The sequence below is a fragment of the Monodelphis domestica genome, chromosome 3, assembly GCF_027887165.1.
Source record: "Monodelphis domestica isolate mMonDom1 chromosome 3, mMonDom1.pri, whole genome shotgun sequence".
Taxonomy (NCBI): Eukaryota; Metazoa; Chordata; class Mammalia; order Didelphimorphia; family Didelphidae; genus Monodelphis; species Monodelphis domestica.
Genome location: NC_077229.1, coordinates 507,575,306 through 507,600,794, shown reverse-complemented (window position 1 = coordinate 507,600,794; position 25,489 = coordinate 507,575,306). Strand labels below are relative to the sequence as shown.

The 25,489-nt window shown below is 35.0% G+C and overlaps 1 protein-coding gene across 1 annotated transcript in view; it reads right to left on the bottom strand.

Moving 5' to 3' along the window:
• The window catches only part of LOC130453573 (cAMP-specific 3',5'-cyclic phosphodiesterase 4D-like), a 352,871-nt gene that overhangs the window by 255,459 nt on the left and 71,923 nt on the right, over positions 1-25,489 (bottom strand). The window contains exon 2 of the mRNA XM_056820816.1: positions 4,102-4,227. Coding sequence (XP_056676794.1) covers positions 4,102-4,143 — 42 coding nt within the window. The 5' untranslated portion in view covers positions 4,144-4,227. The remainder of the gene's footprint in view (positions 1-4,101; positions 4,228-25,489) is intronic.

Genomic DNA, 25,489 nt, shown 5'->3' with positions numbered 1-25,489 from the left:
TTAATTCTGGTATTTTCCTTACAAATACTTGGAAGTCTCTTATTCTTTTGAATGCCCATACTTTCCCCTGGAAGCATATAGTCAGTTTTGATGGATAGGTCATTCTTGGTTGAAGACTCATTTCTCTTGCCTTTCTGAATATTGTGTTCCAGGCCTTGCAGTCCTTTAGTGTGGAAGCTGCCATTTGTGTGATCCTGATTGGTGCTCCTTGGTATCTGAATTGTCTCTTTTTGGCTTCTTGTAGAATTTTCTCCTTAACTTGAAAGCTCTGAAATTTGGCAATTACATTCCTGGGAATTGTCTTTTGGGAATTTAGTGTAGAGGGTGTTCTTTGAACTCTTTCAATGTTTATTTTGCCCCCATGTTCAAGAACATCAGGACAGTTTTCTTGGATGATTTCTTGTATTATGATGTCAATATTTCTGTTTATTTCTGGCTTTTCAGGTAGACCAGTGATTCTCAAATTGTCTCTCCTTCCTCTGTTTTCCTCATCTGTCACCTTATAAGTGAGATATTTTATGTTTTCTTCTATTTTGTCAGTCTTTTGACTTTGCTTTATTAATTCTTGCTGTTTTGCAAGTTCATTGTCTTCCAGTTGCCTAATTCTGGTATTTAAAGACTGGTTTTCCGTTTCAGTTTGGACTATCCTGCTTTTTTTTTGGCTTCCAGCTGTTTCTCCAATTGGGAATTCTTGTCCTTTAAACTTTTATTTTCTCTTTGAATTATTTCCCACTTTTCTTGCCAGAAGGCTCCCATCTTTTTATAAGCTGCAATTTAAATTCTTCCAGAGCTTGTGAATAATTTCCATTTTGGGGGGAAAGTTTTGATTTTGTTTGAATTTCTTCCTCTATTTCCTCTGTAGCCTGGGTTTTCCCTCCATTAATGTTTTCCAGGGTCAATGCCTTCTTCCTGTTTTTCTTGAAGAGTGTTTGTTGGTCATGGGCACAATTAGCCATCCCTGTAATGATTTTTCCTTCCCTTTTTATTCAGAAATCTGAGTGAGATGGGCAGGTTCTCTGTTTATGGAGTTAAGGAGAAAGGTTTTTGCCTAAGGCAAGTTCTTGAATCTCCGCAGCCACCGCTGTTCGCAAGAGTGCCCACGGTCTGCTCTCCAGGGGTTGTAGTGTAACTTCTCCCAGGGGTAGGTCCCCAGTGGTCCTAGTCAGCTCCCAAGTACTTAGAGGTGCCCCTTGTTCACTCTAGAGGTGCCCTTCATTCACTCGCTGATTCTGGCATGAGCTGACTCTGACTCTGGATGTTTAGTTGGGGTGGGGGAGGGTAGATTGTCTCATGTTTGGGTGGGAGCTTTTTCACTCTCCTATAGTGTGGAAATGCCGAAACCCCACATACCTTCAATGCTGTGCCCTACTGTAGAGTTCCTCTATTCTTCCGAAAATGGTTTTTATATTCTTTTTAGGTAGTCTATTTTGGTGGATGCTGGGGAGAGGAAGCGTCCCACATATACACTGCTGCCATGCTTATCCGGAAGTCCCACTACTATTCAGCATTTCTTTATATGAACTGTTGCAAGAGTCTTCCAAATGATGTCTCTGAATCAAGTCCCCTTTCCATTCAAGTTTCCATTGGACTTCCAAGGGAACTTTCCTAAAACACAGACCTGGTCTTATCGTCCCAGTCTGTCTCCTACTCAATCATCTCCAGAAGCTCCTAATTACCTCCAGGATCAAATATGACATCCTCTCTGGCATTTAAAGCCTTTCACAACCTGACCTGTTCTTATCTATCCAGTAATGTTACACTTTTCACCCCTGCCACACACTCTCTACATACAATTCAGAGACTAGGGCTTTTCTTCTTTCTTAGCACACAACCTTCTATCTCCCAGGTTCATGCCTTTTCAACAGTTATTCCTCTTGCCTAGAATATTCTCCTGTATTATCTCTGCCTCCTAGTTTCTCTAGCATCCTTCAGAACTCAACTCAAATTCCATGTTCTGCAGAAACTTTTAGTTTCTCCCCCCCTTATTCTCATTCCAGTGCCTTCTCTCTCTGTGATGATCTCTCATTTTTTCCCTATATCTGATACATGCTTAGTTATTTTTATAGTGTTTCCCTCATTAGAATGTGAGCTCTTTGAGGTTAGGAATTGTGTTTTTTTTCCTATTCTTTGTGCCTTTATGTGACACATAATAAATACTTGATGACAGTGGTAGAAGGGGAGGCTATATTAATAGTAGTTAAGCAATGAAGAGGTAGTTGAGAAAACAGAGGCAATAAGTATAAGCCATGTGTTCTAGGTACATTTGCTTTTACTATATTTTACTTATTGATAGAAATACAAAAACTGGGTTCACTGGCATAACCAAAATGGAATATTTTTTTTCAAATCCTTACCTTCCATCCTAGAATCAGTACTGGGTATTGTTTCTAAGGCAGAAGAGTAGTAAGGACTAGGCAATGGGGGTTAAGTGACTTGCCCAGGGTCACATAGTTAGGAAGTGTTTGAGGTCATATTTGAACCCAGGACCTCCCATCTCTTGTTTTGCCTCTCAATCCACTGAGCCACTCAGCTGCCCCCTGGAATAATTTTAATATTTGCTTAATTTTGAAGATGCAACTTTCAGTTTCTGCATCTCTATGTTTCTAGTCACTCAAGCTTACAACCTTGGTGTCATCTTAATTTTTAAAAGCTATTTAAATAAAAGTATGTCTCTAGTCTATGTCTATGAAAAAAAAAGAGGCCAAAATTCACTCAGAGGTCAAAATCACACCAAACAGGTTTAAAAAAAAGTCAATCAGGAAAAAGGCACAATCGATTTCAGTACCTACTCTCTAAGTTGTTTTTTTCCCCTTGTTTCTAGGCTGGGCACTTAATTTACCCCTTCTTTAATTCAGTATTGACCTCCTCTAATGGGAACAAACAGCCAGTGTCTCTGACGCCTTGCTGATTTCTACTCTCTCTCCCACATATTCTACCTTCCCAATTGGTATTGAACTCCTGCTCTGATTCCCACTGCCAAAACTCTTCTGCTTCCCACTGTCACCTTAATGTGCATCCCCTCTGATATCAGAGTACAGCTGCCACTATCTGAGAATGAAGACTAAATGTCTGATCTGTACAACAGCCCATCAGCCTGTCACTTACAATGTAGCACATAGCCAGTAGCATAAAGTAGCTAAGAAGGGAATGCATACCAGCTTCATAGACACATCCATTCCCATAACACCAGTCTGATGATCAAAACATATACTCCCTGTGATCTGACATTTTAAAAAAGCCTTATCTTCTGTCTTAGAATACTAAAAATCACTTTAAAATTAGAAGAGTGAAAAGGGCTAATCAATTGGGGTTAAGTGACTTGCCCAGGGCCACACAGCTAGGAAATATCTGAGGTCAGATTTGAGCCCAGCATCTCCCATCTTCAGCTCTGGCTTTCTATCCCACTGAGCTACCTAGCTGACCTTGATACTTTTGATAGGTTTGGAGTCAGAAGAAATATCATAAATCATGTTGTCTAATACTCCCATTTTACAGCTCAAGGAATGGAGGTCAGAGGGGATATACAAGTCCATAGGTGGGAATGGGATCTAAATCATGCAAATCCAAATACAAATTACTACTCACTATTAGCAAAAATTGATGGTTTTACAGAGTTGGAAACCTTACCAGTGTGAGCCCTGCCTGGTTCTGTAGGTTCTGACTTTTCAGAGAGTTTTATATTTCAGAAACAAAACTGCACCCATAGCTGGTTTCTCAGTATACATGAGCACACACTCAGGCAGTATCCTTCCACAGTGGTACCAATTCATATTCATGCAGTGAAATCACTGGACACAACTGTCGATACAAATGTCACCTAGGTCATTGTGAGAAGTATGATGACTGAAGTTCTCTGAAAGGCACATGATCACAAATAACACTTCGCTTATTCATACTGACGCATGATTCTCATGGGCACCATGTAATCAGAGGACAAAAATTTAGCAAGCCTTCTTACAATATTACAATAATCCACTTCCAAGAAGAAAGATAAGAAAAGAAACTCACCACTTTAGCCAAAGAGAAAACATGCAGGCAAAAAACAAAACAAAACAAACAAACAAACAAAAACAACCCAACAACAACAAAACCAACACTTACACTTTTCCTCCGTGGAAACAAATCACTTGTGCTTTTTTCCATGGTGGTATTATATTCCAAAATTCAAATCAATGATAGTGGACTCCACTGACCTTGCTTCTGGCAAATCAAATGTCAAATGACATGCTGAAGAGAAAGCAAAGAAAAGCACAATTCAGTGGATGTTTAATTCATGTGATAAGAAAAATTGTCTATAATTTGATTGATGATTGGATTATTTCCTGTATAAGTAGAATTGTCTTTCCAGGACTCCTTTTCCCAGATGCCACTTTTCTTCTCACATTACAAGTCCTTACGTTTTGGAGATGAAGTTGTGAGTGTAGCTCTGCCCTTTCTTTCTCTTCCCCTGATTGAAGCTGGGAAAGTTGGTTTGTACTCAGACTTTTACTTTTGGCCTTTTATTTGTTCTACTTCATGTGATTATTAATAAATCTTATAAAACACAATACTTGGAGTTATTGGACATTAATTTTAATCTTATATTTCTTAAATAACTAATAGAAACAATTTAATAGGTGGAATGTATAGAGCTATACAAGCATATGTAAATGGCTTTTACAAAACTATTTTTACTAAGCACAAATCCTATATTTCCATAATCATCTCTGTACCATTATGCATCAGAAGCTATTTTTTTTGGTAGATATAAAGGTAGATCTGTAAAATGCTTCTCAAATTTCATTAACTATAAAGGCTATCTCTACCTACAAATGTTAGTTCTCATTTGTAGAGTAAGGGGATCAGTGATTTTTTGGCCTAAAACATCAAATTCTCAATGAATATATATAGAAGAGTATAGTCAATATTTAATCTACTAGGTTATCAGATTTTTAAAAATGGTTATCCTTAAACAAGGGTATGAAAGATACAAAACTTGAATGATATAATAAATATAGTACCTTGACTGCCAAATTTTAAGACATAGAGGAAGGTTTCCTATACATACATTTTTATTCACATCATTCCCTAGATTAGGGGAGATATGGACAAATACTAGTAAAGGGAGTCCCTACATTCATGTGACCATGGACCCATTGAAGTATTGAAGGAACTGTCCCTGGAAACAAGAGATTGTATTATTTTTCATCTTTGTACCAGTGACTATCATAATACTTTTCACCAGTAAATATTTAATAACCACCTAGGCAATAGTAAAGATTGAAAAAGACAGCCTAGAAAACATGCCAGACTGAATTTTCATCTAGAAAGTCAAGAAAAAAGTCAGAGTGTCATTGTTCAATCCCAGAAGAACATAGAAAGACATAAAGGTCTGTGAATACAGGGGTAGAGGCTGGCAAAGAGCAGAATTCAATAGCAGTGGTGGCAAGGACAAGGAGTTTTCCAGCACCAAGAAATGGGAAGGAAACCAGATGAAGTAAGAGGGAAGGAAGCAGTAGAGGAGAAAAATATCCTGTAGGTCACATAATTCAGCTCTGGGAGAAGGAAAGCATGCCATATGATATCTCTGTTGCCCATTCTCAGTTATAGGTCATGAATGTAGGGTGGAGAGGAAAAGTTGTGAGTTACTTGGGTCACAGCTATGTACTGAGCAAAGAACAAGTCTGAAAAACATAGTTATGAGACTGTAAGTCTAGAAACAGATCAGTGACTCAGTTCCAACCTACAACACAGAAATTTAACCTATAGCAGAAATATGAGGGCAGGAGACTAAGACTAAAAGGGAGCAAGTAATTCAGTGACTATGAACTTGCAAAACCTTCTGGCTGGCTAGTAGTAAGTATAGAAAAAGTTAACCGAAACTCAACTGTACCCAAGCCAACAGACCCAAACATGGGACAAAAACTTATGGAATTTGGATTAGGAAGGCAGTGAATAGACCTCTCCCTGGATCATGCCACTTTGGAAGCACTGAAAACTTGCATGACCCCAAAATACGCTATGAAAGTAGGACATAAAAGACGAACAAAGGCAAGACATCTCCCCAAGAAGTTCAAAGAAGTCAATATTAATATAAAGTCCAAAATCAAGAAGTAGGCCAGAAGAATAAGGGGGAACTATACTCAACTATAAAGAAATACTATGATGATAAGAAAGCTCAAGAAACAAACATATAAGAAGACAATGACTCCATCTAGGCAAAGTCTCAATGGAAAAATAAAACTGGATACAAGCTTAAGAGAATTTCCTAGAAGTTAAATAAAGAGATAAAACTAACCAAAGAAATTAATGTGTTAACCAAATACAAATGATAGAAGAAAGAGTGAGAAAAGAAATGTGAGCCATGTAAGAAAGATAGGAAAAGAGAATTGATCACTTGGTAAAATTACAAAATATTACTGAAAAACTAATAAAATTATTGAGATGAAAAAAATGGTCATGGTATCAAGAGAAAAATGAAAAAAGATGGAAAGAATGGGGGTCTAATACTATCAGACCTCAAATTATATTAAAATTATTAAAATAAATTTGTACTAGGGAAGAGAGTGATATATCATTGGAAAAGATGAGGTACACAATATACAGAAGCAAATAATGACAGTAATCTAGTATTTGCTATATCTTAATCTAGCTCTAGGACAAGAATTTTACTGTATGATTAAAAAAAAACTATTGAGAAAACTGGAAAGTAGTCTTGCAGAAACCAGGCATAGACCAACATCATTTTCCATATACCAAAGTAAGCTCAAAATGAGTTCACGATCTGAACATAAAAGGAACTATCATAAACTAAATTATGAAGTATAGAAGAAATTAACTGTCAGATATGTGGATATTGATATAGATAGATAAAGCTAGAGTTCATTACCAATAAGAGATATAGAGGAGCATAAGAGGTAAAATAGATAATTGCTATTACATTAAAAAGTATTTACAAATCAATCCTACCAAAATTAGAAGAAGAAAATTTCCCAGGGGAATGCAAATAATCTTTGCAGCAAGTTTCTCTGATTAAAGCCTCATTTCTAAAACATACAGCTACCTGAGTAAAATGCTTAAGAATAAAAGCTGTTCCCCAACAGATAAATGATCAAAGGATAATTTCAGATAATGACATTAAACCTATTAATAGTTATGTGAAAACACATTACAAATAACTGATAATTAGAGAAAATTAAATTAAAACAACTCTGATATACTACCTCACATCTTTTAGATTGTCTCTTGATTTCTAAAATGGAAATTAAATTACCATGTTGATGTGATGTGGGAAAATAAGTACACTGGTACATTGTAAGGGAAGCTGTGAACTTGCCAAACCATTCTGGAAAGTATTTTTTTTTGTATGTGCAAAAAGTTTTATTGGTCTTTAAGTTAAACGAACAGAACAAAGCTATTAACATATTAAAATAAATTTAATTTTACCTATACTTAACAGAAGAAAGAGAAATTCTGAAGTAAACTGAAAGAGCTGATGAACCTCAGATGAATATTTCTTCAAAATGAGAGAGGGAAGTTCCTAAAAGATTCCTCTAAAGTTAAAAAAAAAAGATTAAGAAAAACATTAAGAATTTGGAGAAAACTACATATTTCTTAATGGGTACATGTTTAAATATCCAGGTTGTAAAACTTAGTCACTCATCGAATAAAATCAGAAGACACCATTTCATAAAGGTTAAACAGAAAAAAAAGCCTATTCCATTAAATAAAAAAAAGTGAACAAATGTCCCAAACTATGCTCCCAAAGATATTAAACTGAGCATACATAGTGATTTTATTACTTGATCCATGAGAAAGAGAGAGATAGAGACTGAGAGTCAGAGAGAAACAAAGAGAAAGCCAGAAGAAAGAGGAGGAGGAAATGGGAATAAAGGGCAGAAAAGGAAGGAAAGAAAGAATGACGAAGGGAAAGAATATGATTTGTCAAATAGCTGTCTTAAATTCCAATTAATTATTCTTATTAACTCAATATTTTGTACCAAAGTGTTACCTTTGTTTTCTAATTCTGACACCAAAGAACAAACCTCTGGTCACCTAGCTCCACTCCAAGTTATTCATGCAGTTGAAGGTATTAGGAAAATTTACTAAATCCAAATACAGATGGCAAGTCAGTGAGAGCGGCAATTTACTTTCAATCAAAATATTTTAAAATTTTTATGATAATCACAAATCTATTTTGATCTTTCAACAATATTCAACTAACACCCTCTACCCTGATAGAACATACAAAGCAATAGTATCCAGGGAAATGATATATCCTACTGAATTGCTAACATTACTTTTGGCTACTCAATATTTCCTTAGGTCTTCTCCCAATGAAATATTGACTCAAGATGAGTTTATTCATTTTGTACAATCTGTATCTCTTGTTTATCTTCAGAAAATGATAAATAAATGACAAAGGAATAAATAATAAATAAATACATGAATAACTAAATAAAGCAGGCAATAATTTCCCTGACCTAACAGCAACAGTAGAATTCATACTCAGTGTATTTCTAGTCATGATATGCAACTTGTACTAATTTAGTCTCTTACGCTTTTGTTTTGTTCCTCTTTTGACCAAGGATATAAAGTTACAATTAAATGATCAGAGATTCAGGGTATGTTCTGTTAACCACAGGGCAGAATGGCTAACTCATTCCCTGTTTGAACTTGGAACTCTACCCCCATTTGCATGTGTGTATTTGCACATGTGTGCATGTGTGTGTATGTGTTTTTAAAGGGAAGTAACAGAAAGTCCTTGAGGACTACTGAACAGCAATGGAGTAATAATATTTTCTAGGTTGGATCATTCAGACAAATTTCTGTTCTGTCACTTCTACAAGTTTAGAATCTTTATATATGGCTCACCCAAGATCCAGGACATGGGCTCTAAGAAAAGTGGCTCTTTATATACCCCCAAAAGTATGTAGGTCATTTACATTGGCAAGCCCAGTTTGGCAGATATCCTGATTCAAGAATTGGGACTGCATATCTACCAAAGAGTATTTAATTCCTAGTGGATGTCTGCCTGAAAAACAATTTATAATTCACAAGGGTTCTAGAAGAATATAAAATCAGAGCGAACAGAACTGGATATTTTTAAGACATATATATATATATATATATATATATATATATATATATATATATATATATATATATATATATTTAAGCTGAAGGGAAATAAGTAGGAAAAACAGTGAGAGCAATTGTCAAGTATCAGAGTAACTCCTTTCCAATGAAAAATCAGTAATGAATGCCTTTCTTTCCAATTCTGCTTATTCTCAAATTCATTCTGGGTAGGATCTGCTATTAAGTCCAATATCACTTTCTAAATTATCTTGATGTGCCCAGGGATTTACTTTCATTTCACTCAAAGATATTTTTTCCTTGTTTTTGCCCAATTTCCATCTTATTAGGTTTGTGCTACATGAGTTAAAACTGAAGGAACTCAGGATATTTAACTTGGAGAATAGTCAGAGCACAAAAAAGCTGTTTTGAAGGATTTGCAGGTATGTCACATGAAAGACAGATTTGATTTTTTTTTCCTATGTTGGGATGAGGGCTGAACTAGAAGCAATGGGTAAAAATTAGAATAGATGTCAGGGGGGAGAAAATTTAAGCCTTCCTAACAATTAATGTTATATAAAAATAAAATGAGTTTTTTAAAGATATAATAGGTTCCCTTGTTCTAGAGAACTTCATATAAAGTCTGAATGATCAACTGTTAGACCCATTATGTATGTAATCTTTTTAAGTAGACTATTAGGATCCATTCCCTTGCTTCAGTTCTATTATTCAGTGAAATAATTGTGGAGTAAATTAATAGTTTTTTTATCAATTATCAATGAGTATTTTATTGGACATATAACATTTACCACAATTCAGCAACCTTAACAAATTTTCTTTATAGAAATAATTTACCTAGTTACTCTTCTTTAAATGTAGCTCTTGCTATAGCTTGTATTGTAAATTGTACTATTTGTCGAAGATATTTTTTGGTATAATTAGCAAATGATGACAGTGTGAGATAATTTACCTAGATAAATCAAAACTGATTAACATATTATTATTACTATTGCTAACTATATTCCATGATGGTTAAGATGGGAGATTAAGAGTTTCATTTCAAAAATTTCAAATTTAAATTCAAAGATTTCAAAAATCTCCCTTTTTCATAAACCTTTATAAAGTAAAACCTCATACTATGTTATGACAGATTCCATCAATCAGCAAGCATTAATTAGGAGCTAATTACGTACTAGTTTCTGTGCGAGGGTTTGGTGATACAAAGAAAAAATGAAAAAGCTCCTGCCTTCAAGAAGCTTCTATTCTATGTTACTAGACATATAAAAAGTAGCCAAATTCAAACTGATGTAAATAAACATATAGGTCTACATAGGTAAACACATATCTGTATGTGGATGTGGATATATATGTATATTCACATGCATCTTTGTTGAAACAAACTGTCCTTTCATATGGAGAGGTCTGAAGATGTAAGGAGCAGAAAAAAAACCAATCAACTGGCAACATTTTTAAGGTTTTGTCTCTTGGTACCCAAACAGTTTGGTACCTAAAAGTAGTAGGGAAAAGTTTGATTTGTTAAATTTTTAAAAAAAAAAAACAAATTTAAATTACTTATTTAAAGAAACATAATGTTCAAATGAAAATAAACTGTGGCATAAATACAAAGGCTTAAACTACCTGGTAGTGAATGTACAATGATGTGATTTTGTAGGTGAACAGCTTGATGGACTGAGCAGGCCAAAACAGGACTGTTTTGAGAACTTAAAAATAGATGAAGTGGCAAGGAGTGGTGCTTTACAATTCATTTGTACATAACCTTTTAAAGATTAAAAATGGTGAAACTCACAAAATTATACAAATATCTGGAAATTAGGCAATAATTACTTAAAACTATTAATTTCATAGAGGGAGATTTGATGAATTTTTATGTTATAAATGAAAGATGAGTTGCCGAGTAGCAAGAGATATTGATTTGGAACACTGAAAAAACATCGTGGTCAAGAATGGGTAGTTCAGAAAAGACATATCAGGGAGAATAAACACCAAATGCCATAATTATGTGAAAAAGGAAAAGCAGCCAAATGACAGGAAAGCTTTTCAGCTACTAGTTCCTACATGGCTAAATAAAACCTAGAAAAGATTTCCTATTTTAGCTAATGTTCTTCCCCATTCCTGAAAGTATGGGAGAAGAGAATCCTATTGTAGATATCTATTGTTATTTGCTGCCTTCTCTGATTTGATAAAGTTTAAAGTGGAAAGCCAAGTGTTATAGCTAATTGTAGCTTAGGGAGAGATACTGAAATTTAATGATGTAGCATCTTGATGACTTGGCCAGACTTTTCTGTCTTGCTCAGAGACACAACATGATGAGTTTTGAAGTTTTCTGACTTAAGGGAAATAAACAGTCAATTCTTTAGTATAACACTTTTCCGGTACCATTTTAAGAGTCACTATAAGTCCAAAAAACATGTGAATGCTTTGTTGTTTCAAGAAGAGAAAAGAATTTGCTCAGCTAAAAAGTACATAAGATCAACAGAAGGGAAATGGACATAATAAGGATTTTGTGTTGTAGATTTTTTGAATGGAAAAAATAGCATCAAATTCTGTAGTCTAGAGTTATGAGTTACACTAAGTACATGAATGTCCTTTTTCTGTTGGGTTTCTATAAATCTATGCCCACTGTCCACCAGAGACATCATATACATTGGTGAGATAGAGAAAACCAGCTTTATTTCTGGGTTGTGATATCTTTATTATTCCTGCATTTGCTTTAATATATAAAAACTTAGGATGTAATTTGTTTGTCTTTTGGTATAACGGTAAGTAAATAGTCCCATTTTAAGATCTAAAAGTGTTGTCATTGTGAATGAGTGGCTAGTTTGTGTAAATAAAGATTTGATAACTACAGTAGTGCACAGGGAGAGAGTGTGTTCTATCTACACGAGTGTTACTCCCTGGGGATTCTGGAAGTGTTTGACTATAGCACACATGATGATTCTCTTCTGAAAGCCTAGATTTATCAGTGAGAGAGAAATTTGGAGCGAGCCAGCTGAAAGAGTAAGTGGATATCCACGTAAACTACATGAGAAGTCAATGGTTACCCCACACACTTATTAAACTTATGCATGTGTGTGTATTTAAGTAAATACAGGTTCATTGAAGATCAAGTCATAAATTGAAAGAACAACCTACACAACTCTTCTTTTATGTTGGTTTCTAAAAGAAACTGCCTTCATAGAGGAAGAAAGCTTGAGAATAAATATGAGCAACAAAAATTTCATGAAATATCAAATTATAGGATGAGGGAAAAAGGTATTTATCTACAATGGGAACCTACAAATGATCCCAATTCCATAATATCAATATTGTTTATAGTTTGGGGATTCTATTAAACATATAAGAAGTTTTTCTTGATTCACAGCTTCTGAGACTTTACATTCCTCTACTCACTCTTTAAAATATTCATTTTCCCACTGAAAGGAAAAAGCAACTAATTATATATAATTAGTATAATTAGACAGACATATCAAGCAGAAACAATGGACCCAGGGGCTAACTGATGTTCTTTATTCAGGATCAATAATTTCTATATTGGAAGTTTCACCAGAATTCCTAGATTTTAGGTTCAAGGGAGACCTACATATTACATATAGGACAGCTCAGCTATTGATTTATTTATTTCTCCAGAATGCACTGACTATTCAATGAGGGGGAAGTAAGAGAAGAGAAGAGAGAGTTGACATTTCAACATGGAGTTAGTGATTCAATGTAGTCAAACTAATTCTAACTAGCTCCTTTCTCTCCCCAGTGAAAAATTTATTTAATAATATTGGCCAAATTGGCCATCTGTTTTCTTTAGACACAACCACAATCTCTTTCTTCCAGGGAATTTTAAAAGGTTCCCTAAATTTAAAGATAATTTCCAAAGGATGGGCCTCAGTACACATTCTTATTGCTGTACCAAACCATAAATTAATTTTTATCTTCAATGTTTTCCCTCAAGTGACTGAATTCCTTTAGTATCAAACATGTTCGAGGCAATGGAACTTTCAAATAACTTTATGGTTTTGAATATTTGTCATTCTTCAGCATGCTGGTTTTAAGAAGGATGCATCATTTCTCTTCTCAATTTCCTAGCTTTCAGCCTTTAACAAATATCATAAGTTTGGGAAATTCAAATTATCAGCAACAAGTGGCAACCCCTGAAAATATCAAGGTTATACCTGAAAAATGTCTGGCAAAGACTGACTTTTAGGGAGACGAGTTTCTGAAATTCTATAAATTTGATCTTTTTCAAAAACTTTGAAAGTGAAAGAACACTCAAAATTGTTTTCTTTTAAGAAAAAATAGAATAAAATTAGGGAAGAACAATCTCCTGTGTAATTGTATCATTTAATAAGATTCCATACTTCTTATTCCTCTACTGCTGAGTGGATAGCTGATCAAAGATTTTTATGATCATAGGTACAGTTGTAAGGGGTTTTAAAGATCATATTGTCCAATTCCATTTTACAGATGAGTAAACTGTGGTTCAAATAGGCTACATGCCTTGCCCTATATGACAGAGGTAAGAGGTAGAATGAGGATTTTGAACTCCAATACTGTAACTTGATGTTCAGCATTCTTCCTATTATATCATTCTGCATTCCAATGAGATGAGATGTTCTCTCCCTCAGGAAAGAAAGTATAATTAGACAGACATATCAGGCAGAAACAATGGACCCAGGGGCTAACTGATGTTCTTTATTCAGGATCAATAATTTCTATATTGGAAGTTTCACCAGAATTCCGAGCTTTTAGGTTCAACTGTCACTAGCCTTAGTAAATCATTTTACTTTCCTAAGCCAAAGTTTCTTTCTCCTGAAGAATATGGTATTAACATCTATGCCACTTACACAGAAAATTCACATATGTCTCATGTGGGATGAGAAATGTTGAACACATTTTGTAAAGATCTACCTAAGTATAAAATATTTTTTTTAATTATAATATTTTAGGGTACTTAACCATTATTTGTAGGTGAGCTTGGTCATAAAGGTAACTTGGGGAAATTGATAAATTGTAAGGAAACGATTTTCTCTTCTCCCTTAAGCAAAGTGAAAATTTTCTTTTTGCACAATGACTGTCAGTGTTTCATAAAACCTAGAGCTGAATAGAATAGGGACTGGGTCTGTGATTTTAATGGTACATAGAACTTTCAGGTGAGGAATCTTCTTATATCAATGAAAATCAACAACATTGCAACTTTTCTTCTTAGAGAAATCCCCAGAGCAGTGAAAGGAAAGTGATGTGCCCAGGATCTTACAGCAAGTAAATGTTAGTGGCACTACTTAGAAGAATTTCTAATATGGTGCCAACCATATTATGCAGCAAATACAGTTAACATCAATAATTATAGACACAATAGACAGACAAGAACTGTGTATCACAAATACAATTGCTTAGAATTAACAAAGAAAAAGATTCATCACCTATCTTGAAAGGGTTTCCCCCAAATTCATGATAAAACTTGCTTTTTTTTGGTTAAATCATCCTTGGCTTCAATTACCATACCTTTGCTGATGTCTCCAAAATCTGGTCTCACATTCTTAGCAGCCAGTTAAATATTTCTACCTGGATATTTTGCTTTCATCTCAAAACGAATACTAAAAAAACGAATTCCCCACCTCACCCCACTCACTCCTCTTCTCTAAGCATTTCTATTTATCTTCATAAGTTCATGTCTTCTTTCTACTCTCCCCAGCCCTCAGTCCTCTACATAGTATATCATCAATTCACCTCAAATTCTTCCATCTCATTCAATCAATTGTCAAATCCGACAAACCCAACTCATTCCACTCAGGCTATCTTCTTGTCATTCACCTTATTTCTCTTTCCCCCAGACCATCAGACATCTAAGAATATGCCCATGTCCTGGGTTACTTAATCTGATCAATGTTGGAATGGCCACCATGTGTCTCAACTATCCTGACTAGTGAATGAATGACCTCAAACCCATGTAGACCACTATATCTATTCACTATATGCCAGACTACCCAGATCATGTTTTGCATACTTCCCAGCAATCTCTCTCCACCATCTTTTGTTATTCATCCTGCTCCTTTCTGGCCCTCTTCCCTAAAATACATTTTCTACCTCTTACTCTATGAACAGTAATCAAGTCAACACTATCATAGTTCCCGGAAAAGGTGTGTCAGATGATTCCCCTGGTGGTTCCACTCACTATCTTCTATTTATGTACCTTCCCAGGCCAAAACATACTTCTCTGACCACCACTCCCTTCTACTTAACTGGAAAGTAAGCTCCATCAGAGCAGAAGCTACGCAACTTTCAGAATTTACCTCTTTTATCTTGTAATATAATATGTGGTACACAAAAAAGCCTCTATATTTTTCCTTTCCTTTGCTTTTCATTTTATGTTATGAGATGGCTTCTCCTCTCCACTATGTCGGCATATTATCTTTCAGACCCTTAACATTTTTTGATTTACTGTAATATCCTTCTAACTAGTCTCCATGGCTCAGATTTCCTCTTTTCACAGCATCCTTCACACTACTGTCAAATTAATCTTCTTAATATACAATTCTTAGAAAAATCTGAAGGAGAAGCTCAAGGCTCCCTCAAAGGAGCTAGAAATCTTTGGGGGAGGGGAAGAATCAAGGTATACTAGATAAGTATATCCTTTTCCCCCAATAAGAGCATCCTAAAACAAAGCCCTGGTCACAAAGCTAAAGTAATTACTTTGATGTGACCATCTAAATTGTTATGTAGACTTCAGAATATATATATATATATATATAGAGAGAGAGAGAGAGAGAATTTTTATCTTATAAAATCCAGAAAATGGGGGGTACATAATGTCTAGATTTAAGTTCCCATGCTCACATAACAATTCCATTATTTTTCTAAAATGATGAGGCCAGTTACCATGAATAATTTTGGAGGAACTATATCACTAATGACTTTAACTGTTACACTATATCATCCTTCTCTTATGGAACTATTGTTTTACGGTTGTTGTTTTTTAAATGCCATTTCATGAGTTAAGGCCATGGTCCCACATATCCTTTAAGTAGCTTTAAAGTAGGGGTTATAATCTTTATTCATTACGTAGTCTCTTCCTTTCTGGAGTCTGTCTAAATCTATATGCCAAAAGACTACTGTATTGCACTACATACAGGAATTACTCAATGGCATCAGTCAGTCATTATCAATAGTAAAGAATAATATAATAAGTATAATGCAGAAGTATGATGCAGAAGATAGATTACTGAACATGGAATCAGGAGAGTTCCTTTCCAAAACTGCTTTAGAGACTAAGTAACTATGAAATCATACTTAAATAATTTTCTCTCTGAAAACTATTTCCTTATGTATAAAATATGTATAATAATACTTGTGCTACTTATGTAACAGTGGTTGCTATGAGGAAAGCTCTTTGCAAGCCATAAGGTATTATAGAAATAAGTAATTTTAATCATCATTCATAATTTTATATGATGGAATTCAATGAGGTTTGCTAAAATCTCAATTTTTGGAAAAACTTTTTGTATGTAGCTTCCAACATAGAGAAACCATTCACTTTTCTAATGGTGGATGTTCCCAAGGCTCCCACTCTGAACATTCACCCTGACCAGTATCTCAGATAACTCAGTAGAGTCATATAGCAGCAACCTAAACAAAACAGTCTTCTAAGATTCACTGATACCCACAGCTCTTTGAATGAAGCACACTTCTGTTCTAACAAAAGGACCACCTATATTTTAATTCATCTTTTTGTAATGTAGAAATCTGTCCACCAGTACTATGTAGTTTTTATCTCAGTTCCCTGCCACAATCTGGAAAAACAGCCAAGAAAGCTTCTTTGAACTCCCTTTCAAATCCTCTATTCTTCTGCTGCCTCATCATGGCACCCATCAGTCATAGCCAGTGGGAGGTGATTACTGTACTTCCACTGTATGAATCATAGGATGGCTTGGTGTGTAGTCTGCTGACCTGGGCCCCCAAATCAAAGAAGCCCCTTGGGATATGTCATCATCTTTGAATTTACAACAGATTCATTAAGAGTCATAAGGAAAAAGCAATCTCATAGTCATGAGGGAGATAAAAAAGAAATGGTGAGATGTTTGTCATTCAAACATCCAACTACTGAAAAAGAAAGATGTTATTTGTAAAGACCATTTTGTATAATGCATACCCCTGGGGTCACATTAAAGGAAGAATCAAATTTTATCCTGGTATTTAATGCATTGAAATATGAGAACACAGCTAAGTGATTTGAGGTTTTAACTCAGTGCAGGCCATCTTTAGGGGAAGCAGAATGAGAATCACAATTGTAAGCTGACCTTTATAAAGGAAAAAAAAAGAGCGACAGTCACTCAGTCTCAAAGCATAAAGTCATGTCCTTTCTGGCTTTTGAAGATATTAGACCAAATCCTAAAGTCCTCAGATTTTGCTCACATACAGTTGCCTTACTCAGAGCTGTCTTAAAAACAAGTCATATATACACATATCAGAATTTTCATTTTTTTTCTTGGAGCCTTTGAGATTGGTAATTTCAGAAATTTGCATTCCCATCACATTTCACAAATTTTTTGATGCTTTCATGCATCAATTCACATGAAGTCCTACTTCTATTCTTCCATAAAATCTGCACTGTGAACAACCACTCATGTAAATCCCATTATGAGTGAATTTTTTTAAAGGTCAGAAGACCAAAGGCTTTGATCACATGGCATACAATGAGAGGGTGAAGGAAATTAAATTAGGTTATAAGTAAGGAGATAAAAGAGACATGATCCCATTGGTTACATATTAATATATATATATATACATATATATATATATATATATCCTATAGACCTTTCCAAGGCTTCAACATAAAAGTTTTCTTAATGAGACATCAACATACTGATTCCATTCCAGCATTAACCAACTAAAGGAACAATGCCCTCAAGCTACCATTTTCTTTATTGAATTATTGCTACCCAAGGACTAACCAAGTACCCACTCAACAAATGGAAAAACAAAACAGAAGTGAGGGAAATCCAACATTAATTACAATAAAAAAAAGATTAAGTAGAAAAAATAACAACCAAAAACTGAGGAAGGGAAGGGAAAACCCAAACCAATCAATTCATTGCCTCTGAAACCAACAAGCCATTAACATCCTTGCAAGGGAATGAACCGCCTGTGATGGGAGTCATTAAGACTCAGACAGACAGATTGGAAACCGTGCAAGCTCCCTAGTTTCTGTCTGGGCTGAGACGAGGATTTTTAATCAACAGTTAATAGTAGTCATCACAAATTACATGTAGCAAAAATAAAACCAAGTGATAGTTGAGCAGATTAGAGAAATTGAACTATTTTTCCCTCATTATTTCTGAGAATGCTCACAAGATCGACAATTTCACCCTCTCATTAGTATTAAGGGGAGCAAAAAAAATGGCAGGATCAGTTGAGAGGGAAATAAAAATGTGGTTTTGCTGTAAGAAAAGCATTTAGCAAACTTTTTTTATTTTTCATTTCCAAGGTATAGTTGAGGTAGAGCTTCCACTCATGTTTTTCAAGGAAATAAAATTGTTCCTTCTTTATCACATAAATCATTGTAGCTTAGCCCTGGAAAAGAACGAGGGAATACTTCTTTCCTTGTCATGGAAAAGTGGAGGACTCTGGGTACATATGGTGACAGATATCTGAATTGGTTTGTCTTAACTGTTTTTATTTGTGAAAAGGCACAGGAACAGTATATGAGGGATGGCTATAGTGGTTAGGCTCACTGGACTGGGAAAAGGTTGTAAAGTTGGTGAACTGTGTATTTGGAAATCACTGAGCTCTAACAATGGGAGAGATAGCAATGCACCCAACTTTCTCAGAGTCTGTCTTATAAGCCCATTCTTGGAGAAGTGCCTTTCGAAGTGTCCCTAAACACAAGTATTTAGTTTTTATTCAGAAGAGAAAAAGAGCATTTAGTTTTTTGGACAACTTTTAGAATTGAGGTTTGAGACAGGGCTATGAACATCAACCCATTGTCTTCTTTACAATACTTTGGCACAGTAGGAAGGTGACAAGTATGATTATTCTCACTGAAGAAAGAGAGAAAATCACAAAAGGCCCTGGAAGCTAGCCCAAGGTCAAAGAGAATAGACTGATAATGACTCATCTGGTAGCTGGTCAGTGGCAAGGGGAAAGTCTGAACTTTTTTTTACTGTGAATCTCAACTAAGAGAATAAGCACATGGTATGCTTTTATTATACTCTTTTTTTTTTTGGTTACAATAATCACTTTATTTCCCTCCCTCCTCTCCATGTACCCCTCCCACAGTCAATGCACAATTTCATTGGGTATTACTTGTGTCCTTGATCAGAACCCAATTCCATGTTGGTCTTTGCACTAGGATGATCATTTAGAGTCTACATCCCCAGTCATATCCCCCCTTGACCCATGTATTCAAGCAGTTGTTTTTCTTCTGTGTTTTTACTCCCACAGTTTTTCCTCTGAATGTGGAGAGTGGTTTCTCTATTAGATTCCTCCAAGTTATTCAGGATCACTGCATTGCCACTAATGGAGAAGTCCATTACATTTGATTATACCACAGTGTATCAGTCTCTGTGTAGAATGTTTTCCAGGTTCTACTCTGCTCACTCTGCATCAATTCCTGGAGGTTTTTCCAGAACCCACAGAATTCCTCCAGTTCATTATTCCTTTGTGCACAATAGTATTCCATCACCAATACATTCCATAATTTGTTCAGCCATTCCCCAATTGAAGGGCATCCCCTTATTTTCCAATTTTTTGCCACCATAAAAAGCACAGCTATGAATATTTTTGCACATGTCTTTTTCCTTATTATCTCTTTAGGGGTACAAACCTAGCAGTGCTATGGCTGGATTAAAGGGCAGACAGTCTTTTAGCACCCTTTGGGCATAGTTCCAAATTGCCGTCCAGAATGGTTGGATCAATTTACAACTTCAGCAGCAATGCACTAATATCTCAACTTTGCCACACCCCCTCCAGCATTCATTAATTTACATAGCTGTCATGTTAGCCAATCTGCTAGGTAAGAGGTGATATCACAGAATTGTTTTGATTTGCATTTCTCTGATTATCAGAGATTTAGAACACTTTTTCATGTGCTTATTAATAGTTTTGAGTTCTTTAACTGAAAATTGCCTATTTATGTCCCTTGCCCATTTTTCAATTGTAGAATGGCTTAATTTTTTGTACAACTAGTTTAGCTCTTTATAAATTTGAGCAATTAGACCTTTGTCAGAGGTTTTTGTAATGAAGATTGTTTCCCAATTTGTTGCTTCCCTTCTAATTTTGGATGCATTAGCTTTGTTTGTACAGAACCTTTTTAATTTGATGTAATCAAAATTATTTATTTTATATTTTGTGATTTTTTTCTAGCTCTTGCTTGGTTTTAAAATCTTTCCTTTCCCAAATATCTGACAAGTATACTATTCTGTGTTCACCTAATTTACTTATAGTTTTCTTCTTTATATTCAGGTCATTCACCCATTCTGAATTTATCTTGGTGTAGGATGTGAGATGTTGATCCAAACCTAATCTCTCCCATATTGTCTTCCAATTTTCCCAGCAGTTTTTTTTTTTATCAGATAGTGGGTTTTTGTCCCCAAAACTGAGATCTTTGGGCTTATCATAGACTTTCTTGCTGAGGTCATTTACCCAAAGTCTATTCCACTGATTCTCCTTTCTGTCTCTTAGCCAGTACCAAATTATTTTGATGACCACTGCTTTATAGTATAGTTTGATATCTGGGACTTCAAGTCCTCCTTCCTTTGCATTTTTTTTCATGATTTCCCTGGATATTCTTGATCTTTTGTTATTCCAAATGAACTTTGTAATGTTTTTTTTTTCTAATTTAGTGAAAAACGATTTTTGGTAGTTGAATGAGTATAGTACTAAATATTTAAATTAATTTGGGCAGGATTGTCATTTTTATTATGTTAGCTCATCCTACTCATGAGCAATCAATGTTTCTCCAATTGTTTAGATCTACTTTTAATTGTGTGTAGAGTGTTTTGTAGTTGTGTTCATGTAGTTCCCATGTTTGTCTGGGCAGATAGATTCCTAAGTATTTTATATTGTCTAGGGTGGTTTTAAATGGAATTTCTCTTTCTAATTCTTGCTGCTGAAATGGGTTGGAGATATATAGAAATGCTGATGACTTATGTGGGTTTATTTTGTATCCTGCAATTTTGCTAAAGTTGTTGATTGTTTCAACTAGCTTTTTGGTTGATTCTCTAGGATTCTTTAAGTACACCGTCATATCATCTGCAAAGAGTCTTGGTCTCCTCATTGGCAATTTTAATACCTTCACTTTCTTTTTCTTCTCTAATTGCCACTGCTAGTGTTTCTAGTACAATGTTAAATAATAGAGGTGATAATGGGCATCCTTGTTTCACTCCTGATCTTATTGGGAGTGCATTTAGTTTATCCCCATTGCAGACTATGTTTGCTGATGGTTTTAGATATATACTGTTTAATATTTTTAGGAAAGACCATTCTATTCCTATACATTCTAGTGTTTTCAATAGGAATGGGTATTGTATTTTATCAAAGGCCTTTTCTGCATCTATTGAGATAATCATGTGATTTTTGTCAGTGTGATTGTTAATATGGTCAATTATGTAGATGGTTTTCCTGATATTGAACCATCCTTGCATTCCTGGTATGAATCCTACCTGGTCATAGTGAATAACCCCTGTGATGACTTGCTGAAGTCTTTTTTCTAGTATCCTATTTAAGATTCATGGTCTGCTTTTAGGAAGGAAACAACTTTAATTTTCCAAATGATGTGAAAAAGTACTGCCTTATGACTGAACTTTCAGGTATCTAGCGCAATTGTTTTTCTGGGGCACATGGGAGACATGATGATCTATCTTCTAAATGTTCAAGGAGAATGGAAGGACCCTAATTTGTTTCCTCATAATGTCTATTACTCCATAAAGCTTTCTAGTACTAGCCTGAAGTTTTTTTCAGTCTTACTCCAAATCAAATGTATGTTCCTGAAATTCAGGCATAGGTTATTTCACTATAATAGTCTTCCACAAATATGCCATATAATCTTTCAACCTGAATTTTCAAGTCATCTCATTTTTTAATTCATCTAAAATTTTTTGCCATCATATAAAGTGTTTTCCAGGTTAAGACAAATAATTTGGAAAGAATTATAAACTCTGGTCAATATGATGACCAACTATGATCCCAAAAGATAGATAATGAAGACATATTTTGGACATAGCCAACGTGGGAACTTATTTTGTTTAACAGTGCATGTTTGTTACAAGTACTTTATTTTCCTTTTTCTTGTTTTAATAAAGGTGGGTAAGAATGGAGAAAAAGTAAAGATTGTTAATTGAAAAAAGTTTAAAACATTTTAAAAGGAAAAAGAAAACTCATTATTTGAGGGATGGGAAATTTGTTTATACTTTCTAAATGAATTCACTAAGGTGAATGTCAAATATCTCCCACTAACCAATTAAAATACTGTAAAATTGGGGGGCACTAAAAATAGCTCTTGGGAATAATTGCATATAACTCTGATATGTCTCTCTGTTGCACTGCACATATTAAAACAAACAAAAAAAGATTTTTTTTATTTGGACCTGTGATTTCATTGGAGTTTAAAACTCAAGATGTGAAAATTTCTTCTGCATAAATAAATTTCTTCATGTAAATTTGCCAATATTTTTCAACATATCACAAAAAAATTGAGAAAACTAACATCAAAAATTGTTTCTAAGGGCACATAGCCAAGATGGTGGAGAAGATACAAAGGAGCATCTGACCTCTACCAAATTACCCTCCCAAAATTATAGTATAATGCCTCAAAACAGCACAGCCTCTGGAGATGCATAACCTACAAAATGGCAAAGTGAAGTAATTTTTTTCAGCCCAAAGAAACTTAGAAGGCTGACATGAGGCATCTAGTCCTCCAGGGAGGAAATGGAGCACAGTATGCCAAGGCAGGCCCCATTCAGACAACAGAACCTAGGACCCCAGAGGAGAAGGGGACCCTGGTTCACAATTCCAAAGGGGAAAAGAGTGCTTGAGATTAATCACAGACCATAGCACAGCCAAGGAGAATATTAAACACACCTCTCCTTATATTAGACCTACTTGAAAAAATGGAAAGTAGATAGATCCCCACAACTAGCTCTGAAGGCAGCTACACAAATAATCTGAAGCTTGAAACAGGGTTCCCTTCACTCCAGTTACAAATCCCAGCTTTAACAGTTAAATTAAAAGAAAAGGGAAAAGGCTAAGAAAAACAACAACAACAAAAAAATGAAGCAACCTAGAAAATTATTTTGATGATAGCAAAGTCCAAAACACAAACAGAGAAGAAGACAGCAAAGTCAACAGTGATGTATCCAAAGCTTCCAGTAAAAATATAAATTGTTCTCAAGCCCAAAAATAATTAGTGGAGATCTCAAAAATTATTTTAAAAATCAAATAAGAGAAGTATAAGGGAAATTGGGAGAAGAAAAGAGAGTAACACAGGAAAGCAAAAAAAAATTATCAATAGGTTATTAAAAAAGACACAAAAAAATCTGAAGAAATTAATATCTTAAAAAAACCAGACTAGGTCAGCTGGTAAAAAAGGCACAAAAATTCAATGAAGAGAAAAACTTCTTGAAAGGCAAAATTGGCCATATGGGAAAAATAGGTACAAAAATTCACTGATGAAAAAAAGTCTTTACAAAGTAGAATTGGCCAACTGAGAAAGGGGTCATATAAATTCATTCAAGTAAATCATGTCTTAAAAATTAGAATGGGGGGGGGGATTTGTTGAGCTGGGTGGCTCAGTGGATTGAGAGACAGGCCAAGAGAAGAACCTCCCGTTTCAGGTAACCAACTACCTACTAAGACACTATTTCCAATTTCAGAAAATTCCAATTGTGAAAAAGATTCTTCCTTACTTGAAGTAGAAATTTACCTCTCTGAAATTTTCACACATAGCCCAGAATTCTATTTTCTTTTCCAGGCTAAGCATCCAGAATTCTTTCAATCAATCAATCCATCTATCTATCCACCTAACCACCATTCATTCATTCATTCAAGAAATGGCTCTCCCTTTATCACCCAGGCTGGAAGTCCAATGGTCACTCATTGGCTTAATCCCACTATGGATTATAATTAAAGTTTTGACCTATTAAATGTGTCCCTACTGACCTCACTTGTGAGGCTTTACCATCTTGCTTCTGGACTTAATGTGGATACCTGTCTGGCTTTAGTCTTACTATAGCTCAGAATTCCTGTGATCCATCAATCCATCAATTTTAGCTTCCTTACTTACAGGATTATAAGTGAATTCCACCATGCCTGTCAATCACTTCTCATTAAGAATGTTCTTAAGACCCTTCAATATCCTCTTACTCTTTTCTTTAGGATAGTGGGATAACAGAATATGAGAGTTGAAAAAGACCCCAAAGGCCAACTGGTTCAATATATACCCCTCCTAAAAAAATATACCCTTCCTATTTCAAAAGATCTGACAAGTGATCATTCTTCCTTTGCTTGAAAACCTCCAAGTGAAACTCTACCATCTCTTAAAGCAACTCCTTGCACTGCTTGATAGCTCTAATTGTTTAAAGTTATAACTGTGTATATGTTTTGTGACATGTCTGAAATTTTCATCTGTAATTTCCACCTTCTGCTCCTAGATCTTCACTTTGGAGTCAAACAAACCAAATTTAATATCTCTTATAGAAATCAGTACTTTGACTACTTAAATATGTATAGCTATTATGTCTTTCACTGTTCTCTATTCCAATTTATGTATCTCAAATTTCTTTCACTGATTTCCATATGACCTGGTCCCAAGGATCTCTACCATTCTGAGTTCCTCCATTTGGATGCTATCAAGCTTACTAGTGTCCTATATAAACTATGTAATTCAGAACTGAAGTTTCCAGTTGATACCTAATGAGAGTAGAGCAGAATGAAATTATCACCTCCATATTTGGGTAGCTATGCTTTTCCTCCCTTAATGTCTCCCAGGATGGCATCGACTTTTATAATGCCCAACTAACCACTACCCTCCTTCAATAAGTTGCCTATACTTGAACACAATGCTCTAGAAACTGTCCATCAAGGGAATGATACATAGAAACTATCATCTTCCTTATTCTGGACACTAAAGCTCTCCACATAGTCCAAACGTGAATATGATTGTCAACATACTCTGCTGACTAATAACGGGCTTGCAAGCCATGATCAACCCCTAGATCTTTTTCAAAAGGATAGTCTTCCAATTACATCTTCCCCTATCATCTACTTATGAATTTGATTTTCTTTAAGCCATGAATAAAACTTCATATTTTTCTCGGTTAAATGTCATTGTTATTAGATTTGGTCTGTTCTAATCTGTTGAGATGTTTTTGGTTATTCACTCTTTCTTCCATGTTAGTTATCTGCCACATGCAAATCAAATGAAGCATGCAAT